This window comes from Geotrypetes seraphini, chromosome 8, assembly GCF_902459505.1.
Source record: "Geotrypetes seraphini chromosome 8, aGeoSer1.1, whole genome shotgun sequence".
NCBI classification, from domain to species: Eukaryota; Metazoa; Chordata; class Amphibia; order Gymnophiona; family Dermophiidae; genus Geotrypetes; species Geotrypetes seraphini.
The window spans coordinates 128100459-128113403 of record NC_047091.1 but is presented as its reverse complement, the minus strand read 5'-3'; the positions used below and the strand labels follow the sequence as shown (position 1 = coordinate 128113403).

Here is a 12945-nt window from a genome sequence, read left to right as displayed (position 1 = left end):
GCCCCTCCATCAGTCAGTACATGCTCTAGCCTCAATAGCCCCTTCCTTTCCCAGAGGAAGTAAATCTGTAGTGGTGGAGTATCCCCTGAGTTGGGTCACTTTAAAGCAGAGATGAAGCTAAAGCTGGCAGCAGTTCTTGGTGAACGAATTGTAGTTGAAGTACTTTTACTTTTTACTCAAAAAGTATTACACTAAGCAAGAACTTTTTTATTTTCACTTACCGTAAATAAAATTTTTTATGTGTTCTTCACTATACTTTTACTTAAGTATTAAAATATAAATTTATTTTTACTTTTACTTAAGTATTCTGACCTACTTTGAAAAACGCTCTATAATATCCAGTCCAGTTGATTTGCAGCTCTTTAGCCTGTCAATTTGGCCTATTACGTCTTCCAGCTTCACTGAGATTTCTTTCAGTTCTTCCATATTGTCATCTTTAAATACCATTTCTAGCATGGACAGCTGTCTTCTCTTCCTCAGTAAAGACCAAAACAAAGGATTCTTTTAGTCTCTTAGCTTTCTATGGCTGTGTCCTCCCTGAATACCCTTTTTATTCCTTGATGATCTAATGTCCAGTTAACTCTCTCACATATGTTTTGCTTCTAATGTACCTTAAAAAGTTTTTATTACAAATATTTAGCTGTATAACAAGCTTCTTTTCAAATTCTTCTAGTTGTCAATGCTTTGAAGTTTCAAGTTTATTATAAATTTGATTTATTGCTTATTCAAAATTCTAAGCGATGAACATCTCAGTAAAATTACTAAATTAAGAGGACAACAAAACAAACAGAGAACTAAACCTTACAAAACATATTGAAAACTAACTTTACAAACACAATAAAACACGAGGAAAGGATGGGAAAAGAAATACAAATTAATTGATAAAAGAGAAGACAATTATGGTAAAAAAACAAACAAACAATAGGAAGGGAAAGAAAAATAAATCTCAGAGAAGTTATGGGATTGAAATGAAACTCCTAATCAGGCTTTCTAATTATTAAATGCATCTTTGAAAAGAAAGCTTTTTAGTTTGCTCTTAAATTTATACAAATTTTTTTCTTCCCTTAAGTAAATAGGGAGGGAATTCCATGTTTGAGGAGCTGTAACAGAAAAGATGAAATGCCACCGTGTGTTAATAATTTTAATGTTGTTTCCAGGGACCACAGTGAAGAGCAAACATTATGCTCATTGTATAGTTTGCCTGTGTGCAGTATGTATTTGTTTTGAAAGCAATAAACATAGATAAATAAATGTCAAACATTCATGGGGGACTTCTGATATGAAGGCAGTATCAAGGCTTGTCCCCTTAGAGCTGCATACCTACCATCTTCACATAAAGAGTTTTACCTTATGCAAAATTGTCATTTCTTTAATAAGACATTAACTATTTTTTCTGCGGCCCTTCAAGTACTCTATTTTTTCTGCAGCCCTCACATTTAAAGTTTAATATTTTTTTCTTTCTCAAAACTGGCGCATTTCAATCACTATATTGAAAATAAAATCATTTTCCCTACCTTTGTTGTCTGGTGACTTTATTTTTCTGTGCTTTCAACTATGTTTCCAGGGCCTTCTTGTCCTTTGATTGTTTTTCTCTCCGTCTTCACTTTCTGCCTTGCATCCATCTTTGTCTAACACAAGACAGGGATAATATGCTTTTATAGAACGTCAGTAAAGTCTAATTATGATAGAAACAAACTGACTATAATGAACACCAATTGCATCCATCTTTGGCATTAACTTAATGTTCAATTTTTCTGCTTTCTTTTCAAAATCTACGTTTCCATGTCTTACCTTCCCTTCCTATCTCTCTCTTCTTCCTTCCTTTCCCCTGGTCTGGCATCTGTCTCCTTCCCTTCCCCCATGCCCTGGCATCTCTCCCTCCCCCTCCATGGTCTGATATCTCCTTTCCTTCCCTCCCTCCCTCCCATGAACTTGGCTTCTCTTGTTCTTCTCCTCTCCCTTGTCTTCCTTCTCCTTCCTTCCCTCTCTTTCCCCAATTGGGTGCAGCAGCAACAGAAGCAGCATTTCCCTTCCCCCTTTTCTGTGCAGCAGAAGCATTTCTCTTCCCCTTTCCTTCCCTCTCCCTTTCCCTGTACAGCAGCAGCAGCAGCATTTCCCTAGGGTCCCCCTTTCCTATGCAACAGAAGCATTTTTCTTTCCCCTCCCCTTCAGTTCTCTTCCTTGTGGAGCAGCATTGTGTCTGGCCGGCTCAGTTGATCGTTCCATTCAAAACCGCGGGTGGCGGCTCCTTGCGAGATCCTCGCCTGCGTCTGAAGCCTCTCTGATGTTGTGACGTCAGAGAGGCTTCTGATGCAGGAGTGAATAGCGCGAAGAACCGCCAACCCGCGACTTTGAACGGAACGATCGACTGAGCCAGCCAGACACGCTGCTGCTCCAAAAGGAAGGCAAGGGGGAAGAGAAATGCTGTTTTGATCGCGTCCAGACTGCGGGCCGCAAAATAGCACCTGGAGAGCCGCATGCGGCCGCGGCCCGCGTGTTTGAGACCGCTGTAGTAGTGTGTTTCCTATCCCTCTACTACACAAAAAGCTAGGCTTATCTGAGTTTGATTCTGTTTGTAACGACATATCTTGGAAACCAACATCCTTAATTTGTTTTAACAGAAAGTGGTGACCGCATTGGATCGGACATGGCATCCAGAACATTTTTTCTGTGCTCAGTGTGGAGCCTTCTTTGGACCCGAAGGTAATATTTATCCAAGAGGAGAGTCCCGAGACTCATGTAAATCAGTCCTGTAGCTTGTATAGTTTACTATTTTTGTTAAAGTATGCAAATATAACTAAACATCATCTCCTCTTGGTGGGGAAACTGCATTATTATAAAAATGAGTGATTGTATTTCTATGGAAGGGGAGCTTGGATTTTTTTGGCTTGGGTTAGGTGCTTTTTTTCCAGGAAGACCCTAATTAAGAGCATAGAATGTTTATGGGATATTTGCCTATGGCTGCCATATACCTGCCAGGTTTCTTTTGACGGGGTGTTGACTTTTACACTTTTTCAGGATTTCATGAACGAGATGGGAAGGCATACTGTCGAAAGGATTATTTTGACATGTTTGCTCCAAAATGTGGTGGTTGTGCTCGGGCAATCCTAGAAAACTATATCTCGGCCTTGAACACCCTGTGGCATCCAGAATGCTTTGTTTGTCGGGTAAGTCAAACCCTTAACTTAGTACAACACTTTCAGCTTTCTAAATAGCCTAAAGAAGGGGGGAAATGATGAATTTTTAAGGCCTTGATGTTTGGTGCCTGAACCCATATTTTTTTTTGCTGTGTTGTCTGTAGTTGTTCTGAATAAGACCCTTATCAGTTAATTTAATTATTTATTAGAACCTGGGCCTGGAGCTATTACTGAGAATTTCACTCAATATACTGTATATGTCTCTTCTGTGGGGTAAGAATGAGGAGGAGAAAAAACCTCATAAGGTAACCTTGCTGGTTTTTGCTCTGAGAATGACAGTATGTTGGATCTTTCTTGTGTCTCTAGGAGTGTTTCACACCATTCATCAATGGAAGCTTCTTTGAGCATGATGGACAACCATACTGTGAGGTGCATTATCATGAACATCGGGGTTCTCTTTGCTCGGGCTGCCAGAAGCCAATTACAGGTCGCTGTATCACTGCCATGGGCAAGAAATTTCACCCGGAACACTTTGTTTGTGCCTTCTGCCTCAAGCAACTTAACAAAGGAACCTTCAAGGAACAGAATGATAAGCCCTACTGTCAAAACTGTTTTCTCAAACTCTTCTGTTAAGAGTCCATGTATTAGTGATGGTCATTTTTTTCTTCTTGGGTTTCTCTTTCTTCTTCCTCTCTCTTTGGAGGATATTTGCTAAGGGCGTGCTTGGGCTCCCTCCCTTTCTTCCTCTGTAGGGTGTTTGGTAGGGGCATGCTTGGACTTTTCTCTCTTGTGTTTTCTGCATTTCCGTTTTTCTCTTTCTATCATGTTCACTGTGACTTACAAACATTACTGGATAAGACTATGAGAAAAGACAACAAATAACTTGCAAAGAAAGACAGCAATACTATGGACCATGACATTGAACTAACTATTCTGAAAATGTTTTATAATTCTGTGAGTCAAGAAGATAACAGTAGAATCAGCTGGGGGAAGACAGGGCACAGGGCTGTCTGAGGTCTTAGTGACAGATGGATATCTTGGAAATTTTCTTTCTTATAGATAGGAGAGGATTCTGCTCTCTCCACAGTGCCAAGGATTTTCCTATTTTTCTGCATATCCTTAAAATTATCTCCATTCCCTCCTACCCTCAGCTCTGTGCCTGAGAATTTGTTTTTCTTCAACAGGGTACTAGTTTTTCTTCTTTTATTTTTTAAGCAGACCATATTTGCTTTTTTAGTCTCTACACTGTACATAAATGATCTGAGGTTGTACACCATTAGCTCTTTGGTGTAGTATTTGACATGGTTCCCATTGAAGCAGGATATTTAATACCCAAGACACAGTTCCACTTTAGCACGTAGAACTGAGATTTCACCCATCCCGTTGCTTGCCACCTCCTTGGGGCAAAAACTAAGATAACCCTCTCTCGAGGCCCAGCTTCCTCTTCAGGCTGGGACTAGATTCATGACTAGGGAACCGTTGTTCTTTTCTAGGCATGTGACCTCATGGCTGGTTAATGATTTTTATAAAGCCAAACTGGAGTTATAGGCATCCTCTTTCTACTTCGTGATTAAATAGATGCAGTACTGATAAAGATGCACAAGAAATCTTCTTAATTAAAAAATATGGAAAAACTGTCTGACTTTGTCCAAGGAAACAGAGACAGTTAATCCTAGATGAAAGGCTGCTTCCTCTGTTTGTATAGTGAATGGCTTTGGAAGAGTGTGGATTTTATTTGCTTTTTATGGAGAGGTTAAATAAATCAGAAGAAATCCTAGCTTGGAACTTTGTGTAACCATGTTACAATCATTTTTCTTCATGTGGGTAAGTTGGGTATATACTGGCTTTTAATAGTTCCTTTGGATGAATGGGATATATGTAGACTTTTTGTTTCTTTTGAATTTGCTCTTGGCAGAGGCTCTGCTGAGAAAAGAATCTCAAGCAATAATCTGTTCCATAATTTTTCCTGGTAACAGGTCTAAGCAGTTTCTTATACCTTGAATAGTGTATCATGACTCTTATAAATTGTAATTTCTACACTGAAATTTGAATTCTTCTTTTGATTCCCTTGCAGTTTTCTGATACATGTTATTGTATATGCAAAAAAAGTGAGATTTTAGTGCTGGTTCACCTCTAACTTAATCTGAATGCTCTCTTAAACTTGGCTACTAATACTATAGCCCTGATTTGTGAATGTTTATTTCCATAAGAACAAAATGGAAGAAACCCTTTCTAAACTAGGCCTTGAATGTTGAAAGTTTGAAGGCTGGGGCAGGGCTAGTTCTTTAATATGAAAAGGTAAAAGTATATACTTAGTTTTCACTGCTGCTTGAAACTTTTGATAATCTGTAAACTGCTGTGTTGAAAAACTGCCTTTACTGACTCCCTCAGGAATAAATGGGTTCCGAAGAGCTTCAGACAAGGTTCAAACTGATTTCTTTACTGTCAGCTGCCTATCTTGGAGAGTGCAACATTCATTCATTTTCTCCAATTTTGATGAGCTGCTCTGAATGTATTTGTGAAACTTTATATGCAAAATACAGGGGCGTGTTTATTGGAAAGGCTGTAATGGAGATAAGCAAAATGATTGTCAGTGGTTATATTAAAATCTAAATTTTGGGTTGGGTAGTAAACAAGACGGAAGCCATCAACATGTATACAACCTGCTGTGGGAATAAAAAAGCAAGTGATGATATAAGCTAGAACCCGAGAGTAATTCAGTGATAGAGTAATATTGTAGGCTGGCTCTTATGTTAGAATTATTGTCAGGTGAAAATTGAGGTGTGGCCTATGGGTTCTGCCTGGAAGTGGGCAGTGATTATGTGCATAAGATGTTTTTTGGCTCTATACATTATGGAACTGGAACCACAGAAGCAAAACAAGAGCAACCAGGGCCAGCTGAAGAGTTGTTATGCCCTGATCCAACTTTTGTAATATGAACTGATGCAGATATCTGTGCGCATACTACAAGAATTTTATTTTTGTATGTAGGTTGACCCTAGTCTCATTTTACCATGTCCTCTTGTTGGTTTTCTCCTAAGTAGGATCTCCTTTCCATTTTTTTTCTTCCTCTTCCTGTGTGCTTCCCTTCCTACTATTCATCCTTCCCTGATACTGATTCTTTGGTTTCATTTCTACATTTCTGTCATTTGACTTTTTTTTTTTACCTGTAACTAGATTTCATTTTTCCTCTTTCACCTACTTGTCAGGTTTTTTTTTCCATATCCTACTGTTATTTTCATAGACTTCCCATTACCCCACCTCTCTTATTCTTTCTTCAGCCTCCTATTCTCTCATCTCACTTTCTACCCCTATTCCCACCCTCTCTGTACTTCTTCCTTCCTGAGACTCATGCACCTTCTGCCTCTCATCCCCTTATTAGCCCCAGCTACATTCCTGTCATTCAAATCCTTTATACCTTCAGAACCTTTTTTATCGCCCCCATCCACACTTCCATTCCTTGCCTTTTATTTCCCTTCTCTACCCTTCCTCATCTCCTACAAAAGACCAGTTCCCTTCCTTTGTCTCTCATACTCTCTGTTGTCCTTTGTCCCTTTGAACTGCCTCACAATCTCTTCAGCAGGCCAATTCTCAGAACTCCTGTGGTAAGCTAACAGCGCAGATCCCATACTGCCAGAACAGCGCAGAAAAATAGCTCTCCGATGTTCAAAGGAAATGCTCTTGCTGTACACTGCATTCAAAAAAGGTGGTAAATCCTAATAAATATATAAATATTCAAATTATATGTGCTGTATAAAAGCAAAGACATGGGTGAGGAATGTGCTTGACTCATGTTCGGAAGAGCTTCATGGTAAGCCAGACAAACCCAACCGTGAAACTCCTTTTGGCACCGCTCTTCTGCATCTTTAAATATAAGCTTTTCAATTTTTTTTTTTTTTTTACTTGGAAGGCTTATATTTAAGCACAGAAATGAGGTGCCAATGTGTGCACAGCAAACTTCATTGTTCGGGCAACTGGCAGGTTTGAAACATGGAATGAGCATTTCTGTTACTGGTCAGAACTGCCTGTTCTTGCATTTCAAATCTACCCAAGGAAGGGAAGCAGTACAGCTGCAGGAGGGAAGAACAGGCTTGAAGAAATGATCCAATGAAGCAAGTTTTGGACACCTCAAGCCAGTGCCTTATTGGTTGACCATTTAAGCCAGCACTGAAGGCAGTGCCTTCATTTATAAGTTCCTTTGAAATATTTTATATACACACTGTAACTTAGCTTCCAACATAGGGTTCTTGTAAGATAAATCTTTTCAGCAGAAAAGAGAAAGTGGCCCCCTAGAAAATGTAAAAGCTGCCATTCTTTACAAGAAAGGTGGAGGTTAGGAGTCTATGACTTGTTGCAGCACTTCATTGGAAAATGTATTAAACCTTTATCCTGAGGAGGATGACCATAAAAATGTTCTGCATGTATGTTATAAACAAACCAAAACTGCAGATGTGTACAACGATGTAGGCGAATTTTATTGTGACAAACAAACTATATATAAAACCTTTTTACCAAACTGGTTTGGTAAAAAGGTTTTATATATAGTTTGTTTGTCACAATAAAATTCGCCTACATCGTTGTACACATCTGCAGTTTTGGTTTGTTTGTTCCTGGTTGGTTTTTTTACTGCAGACAAGGTTGGACCTTCCTCTTTTTGGTTCTGTTGCTCTCTGCATGTATGTTATTCCAGGTCTTATTTTCTACGGTAGGAGGAGGTAGGCTTTTAATGAAAAAGCCCCCTGTGGAATCCTATAAAACTGAAAGAAGACTTTAAGAAAGTAGAAGTCTCAATAGTTAAGGCTGATTAGCCTGGAGAAGAGATAACTGAGAGGAGACATGATAGTGATCTATAAAATCAGGAGTAGGATGGAATGGGTAAATAGGAAACATTTATTATCGGATCATCAAGAGTGGTCAACCAAGACTTAGATTAAAAAAGACAACCTGGTTGTTCCTCTTCAATCCAATCTTTTATAAGTGATTTACTTCTTACACATCTTGCATTCAAATAAACACAGGGAATAAGAGAGAAAACTTTAGGGGAAGTTGGAAGTAGTAATGTGATGGGTTTTTTTTAAATTATACTGTTTAAAGAGTAGTGTACTAGATTCAGATATAAAGGCTGTGTAAATATAAAAATTGAGTTTCATCTTTCAAACTTGGAGACAAACCAAGTTAAAAAAAACTAAACAATAAAAACCTTGAGATGGAATTGTTCACCTTCTGAGTTCTTTTTGAATCCCGCGGAGTCAGGCACTTTAAGTGGACGGAGTGAGCTCTCACTCCCGGTATGGACTCAGGTATTATAACACAGTTTCTGATGTCAAAAGGGTTGAGCAAGTTCCCACACCCTAGCAAGATGAATGGCTGCACTTAGCCAGAGGCAGGACCCAAACCCCAGCAAAGATAGCAGGATGGTAGAAAAAAGTTTCAAATGAAACAGCACTGCTTCTCAGGTGTTAAAGCACAGTTTCTGGAGTCAAAAGGGTGGCCACTTTTAAGCCATTAAGGCAATCACCAGAGCTACAAATTCTGCCTGCCATGGACATCAGCAGCTTGTGTCAGCATGATGTGGTGGCTAAATGTTCAAAACTTGACAATGGATATGTAGTTGGAGACCCCCCAATTAGAAGATGGTGAGCTGTAGCACCCATTGCCAGGAACATATGGCTCAAGGAGCATGGTCAAAGATTAAAATATCTTAGTTGATAAACCAGTTATAGGCAAGAGCCATTTGGAAAACACTAGAGACCTTGGTGGTCAGGATCTTATCCAACAATGCGGCAGTGATGGTGTATATCAACAGGTCAGGAGGAATTAGAAATGAGGCAGTGGAACAGGAGACTGGTCGTCTGCTCTGCTGGGCTGAATCCCATCTTTTGGTGCTATCAGCAGCTCATATTGCTGGTGTACAGAATGTTCAGTGGGATATTCTCAGCAGGCGCTCCCTAGAGGTTATCAGAATGACTTTTGCCAGAAGTCATAGGGGTTTCTGTTCAAGAATTTGATGGTAACAAAGCTGAATGCCAAAGTGTCTTGCTACTTCAGTTAGCAGAAAGAACAGAAATCAGCAGAGCTGGATTCTCCGGTTCAACTCTGACCATGTCAGTGATGCTCTACTTGTTTTCACCTTTTGCTGCTGATACAGTGTTGTAGTAGATAGCTTCTCATCATAGCCTAGTCATCCTAGTGGTGCCAGATTGGCCCAAGAGGTAATTGTATACAGAATTGATCTGCCTCAAAACAAGTCGGGTCCTAAGACTTTTGCAGGAGAAAGGCCTACTAATTCAAGAGCCTTGGTCTGAAGAATTGCTCTCTGTTTTATCTCAGCTTGGCCTTGAAAGGTCTTGCTTGAGGCAATAAGGCTGTACGGGAAGACATTATTACCATCTTATTGCAGATATGGAAGAGGTCAGCCTCCATGATGTATGTTCAAGTCTGCAGTTTTTGAAGCTTAGTGTTCAGAAAGAGTCATCTCAGCATTTTAGCTTCAGTGATGTAGATGGTCTCCTCCTTGCAGGATGGTCTCAAGAAGGGTTTGGAATTCAATTCACTGAAAGTACAGGTAGCTGCTCTGGCATGCTACAAAAGTTTAATTAAAACGATGCTCCAAGCCTCTTGTTAAGATGTAGTTAATTTCTTAAAAGGGATTGCCCATCTTAAACCTCCAGACTTTTCTTGAACGGAACCTGAATTTGATGCTTCAGCCTTTGGGTCTGAAACCCTTTGAACTGTTGGAAAAGGTAACACTTAAGGATCTTATGCTGAAAACTATGTTCTTGGTAGCTATCTCCTTGAAACAGTGGACCTTTGAAGTTGCATGCATTGTCCTGTCCAGAGCCTTTTTTTGCATTTTAAAGAGACTGAAGTTTCTATTTTAATAATCCCTTTCTTTCTCCCCAAGGTAGTGTCTGCATTTCACATAAATCAGCTTCTAAGAGAGAGGATTGTGGGGAGAATTTTAGACTTCTTTATCTCCTAGATGTTTGCTGAGATTTGATGTGGTAAGAGGTAGCCATTGAGCTTTGGAAGTTATTGTTTTGGTTATTGGTGATGTTTGAAGATACTAGGAAAGGCATAGCTACTTTGAAAGCCATCATTGCTTGCTGGCTTAAGGAGATAATATCTTCAGCCTATATTTTCAAAGCCAGATGTCGTATAAAGGATTAAGGGCACACTTGAGAAGCAGAATTGCATGAGGTGTCCTGGAAAAATTTGTTAAGCTGTGACATGGTCTGCTCTCTATATACTTTCACTAAAAACTGTCAACTAGATATTTTTGCCAGGGAGGAAATGGCATTTGGGACTGAAGTTCTTAGAGTAGGGGTTGCAGAATCCTGTCCACTTTAAAGGGAGCTTTGTTACTTCCCATTGGTCCTGGACTGGACTGATCTGGTGAGGATGATAAGGAAGGGAAAATTTGATCTTACTTTTTTTTGTCCTAACAGACCAGTGCAGAATCCCTCCTTAAGCCATTTATTCTTTTTCTTTCATGTTCCTGGTAAGAGAAGGTGTGGAAGTACTGGCTTGAAGCTTCATGTTTATAAGGTTTTACCTGGAACCTGGATTCCTCCATTTTGGGAAGAGATAAGGGGATATTATCTGATATTGTTTTATTACAGAGATACTCTTGAGCTGAGGCTGCACAATGCCCTTTATATGATAGAGCTCACAAGTCTTTTCCTGTCTGTGTCTGCTGGTTGTCAGGCATAACCCATTGGTCTTGGACTGGTCTTTTAGGACTCAAGGAAAGGAAATTAGCAGGTAAAATCAAAATTTTCCTTGCACAGTTATACAGTGTAAATAATTAGCAGAGGATATGGTGAAATAATTTATCATGGCTGGGTTTAAAAAGGGTTTAGACAAGTTCTAGAGGAAAAGTCTGTAAACCATATTTAGCCAGATAGACCTGGGTATGAGCTGGAAATACTGAATAAGCTTTGAGTTCCAGGTACTTCTGACCTAGATTGGCCACTATCAGAGAAAGGATACTGGGCTTCAAGAACCTTTGATCTGATGCAGTATGGCAGCTCTTATGTTCAAACACATTCTTCTAGGTCTCCTTTCTCTTGTTAACATCTAATCCAAATCTGTAATGAAAGAGAAAATACTAATGGTTTTCCTTCTCATAATCTCACTGGATTCTAGGTAATTTCTCTATGGATCAGTATTTATTTGCTGGTTTGTAAAAATTTAAATTTGCTTTTTTCATTTACACTTATGTGATTACATCAATAAAAAATCATTTTCATTTTAATGCTTAGGTATGTGTTGGTGTGGTGTTTCATTCTTTAGTCAATGTCAGCTGTTCCTCTCCTTTACATTCTGGATGATGATCATCACTTTTAATATCTGAGACAGCCACAGATGGCATTAACTTAGGGTGTCAAGCTTTGAGGGGAGGAAGGCATTTATGAAGCACTTGCAAATATTCCCATTTGGTGTTCACTTAAAAGTTGCCTAAAATATATATATATATATATATATATATTTTAAAAAGATATATGCAAGCTTACATACTTGTTTTCTGTTACAAAGAGGCTTATAACTTCCAAATGGATTATGGTGTTCTGGGGGAAGAAATGAGACAGAAAGCGGAACACTTTTTGTTTGGGGGGCTCAAAAGCTTTGCCCTAGACCTTTATCTTTGGCTCCTGCCTCCCCCACCCACCTCTTCCCTGGCCGCTCTCATTTTATTTTATTTTATTTTTTTAATTTTTTATTCATTTTTAGAACTTACAATAAGTGCATAAGCCAATAAAAACATTTTTTACTTAAATAAAACACTTAATAATCTGCAAAAAATCAATTTAGAATTTATCTCCCCCTCTCCCTTAATCAATAATAATCTTTGAACACATAAAAACATAGTCCCCATCCTTACATTCCTTACATTTATACAAAGACCAAAATCTACCTACCCTCCCCCCCCCCCCACACCTTAGACATGCATATTTAAGGGAGAAAATAGTATTCATTCGTTACAATAATTTGTTATAGGCTCCCAAACATCCTGTGGCCACTCTCATTTTAAATCTTTGGGCAGCGGCAACGAGTGAGAAATCTTCCAGAAATCTTCATTCTGCCGCATCCAGTTGCTGCAAAATGAAGACTTCTGGAGCGTGCCAACAGCAGCAGGTTCACTCACTGCTGCCCAAAGATTTAAAATGAGAGCGGTGGGAGAGCCATCTCTTCTGAAGGATGGACAATCTTTGTGGGGGCCATGGCCCCTGTGGCCACCCCCGTTCCAACGCCCATGAAGGGAGATGTTATAGGATAAAATGTTATGCTTCTGTCTGTTAGTGCATTGCCAGGAATTTTTTGGGAGTGGGAGGGCAAAGTTAACATGAGTGGACTTCTCGTTCCACTGTCCCTCCTTATCCTTTTCACCAAAAATTAATCATACTGTAGCTTGCAGGAATCAAAAGCTCCACCAGCTGAAGAAATTGGAAGCAAACTGCAGCACTGCTGCAGCCGCAAGTGAATACTGAAGTAGTGATGGCAGCAGGTCAAGCATTTATCATACCACCACGAGCACATTGAGAATTGGCAGGCTAGCACTGGCCAATGCTGATCTCACAAGATTAATATCAGAAACTACTCCACTAGTACTCAGGTGGTGCTTGCAGTACTGTGTTAGAATCTCAAGCTTTTGCCACTGCCAGCGCTACTTAAGTGTTCAGTCATGGCTATAGTGTGCCTCCTGATTTCTTCAGGTGGTGGGGCTTGATAATCACCCCCAATTATCACACAGGCAGGGTCTAAGCCAAAAATAGAGGTTCCGAGGCCCATCCATGAATATGTCCCA

General features: G+C 39.5%; 1 protein-coding gene across 2 annotated transcripts in view; it reads left to right on the top strand.

Annotated features, from left to right (window-relative positions):
• The window catches only part of PXN (paxillin), a 127536-nt gene extending 121977 nt beyond the window's left edge, over positions 1–5559 (top strand). For both annotated transcript variants that reach the window (XM_033954862.1, XM_033954861.1), the window contains 3 exons: positions 2622–2703; positions 3019–3167; positions 3504–5559. In XM_033954862.1, coding sequence (XP_033810753.1) covers positions 2622–2703; positions 3019–3167; positions 3504–3770 — 498 coding nt within the window. In that variant the 3' untranslated portion in view covers positions 3771–5559. The remainder of the gene's footprint in view (positions 1–2621; positions 2704–3018; positions 3168–3503) is intronic.
• Positions 5560–12945: the final 7386 nt, after the last annotated feature.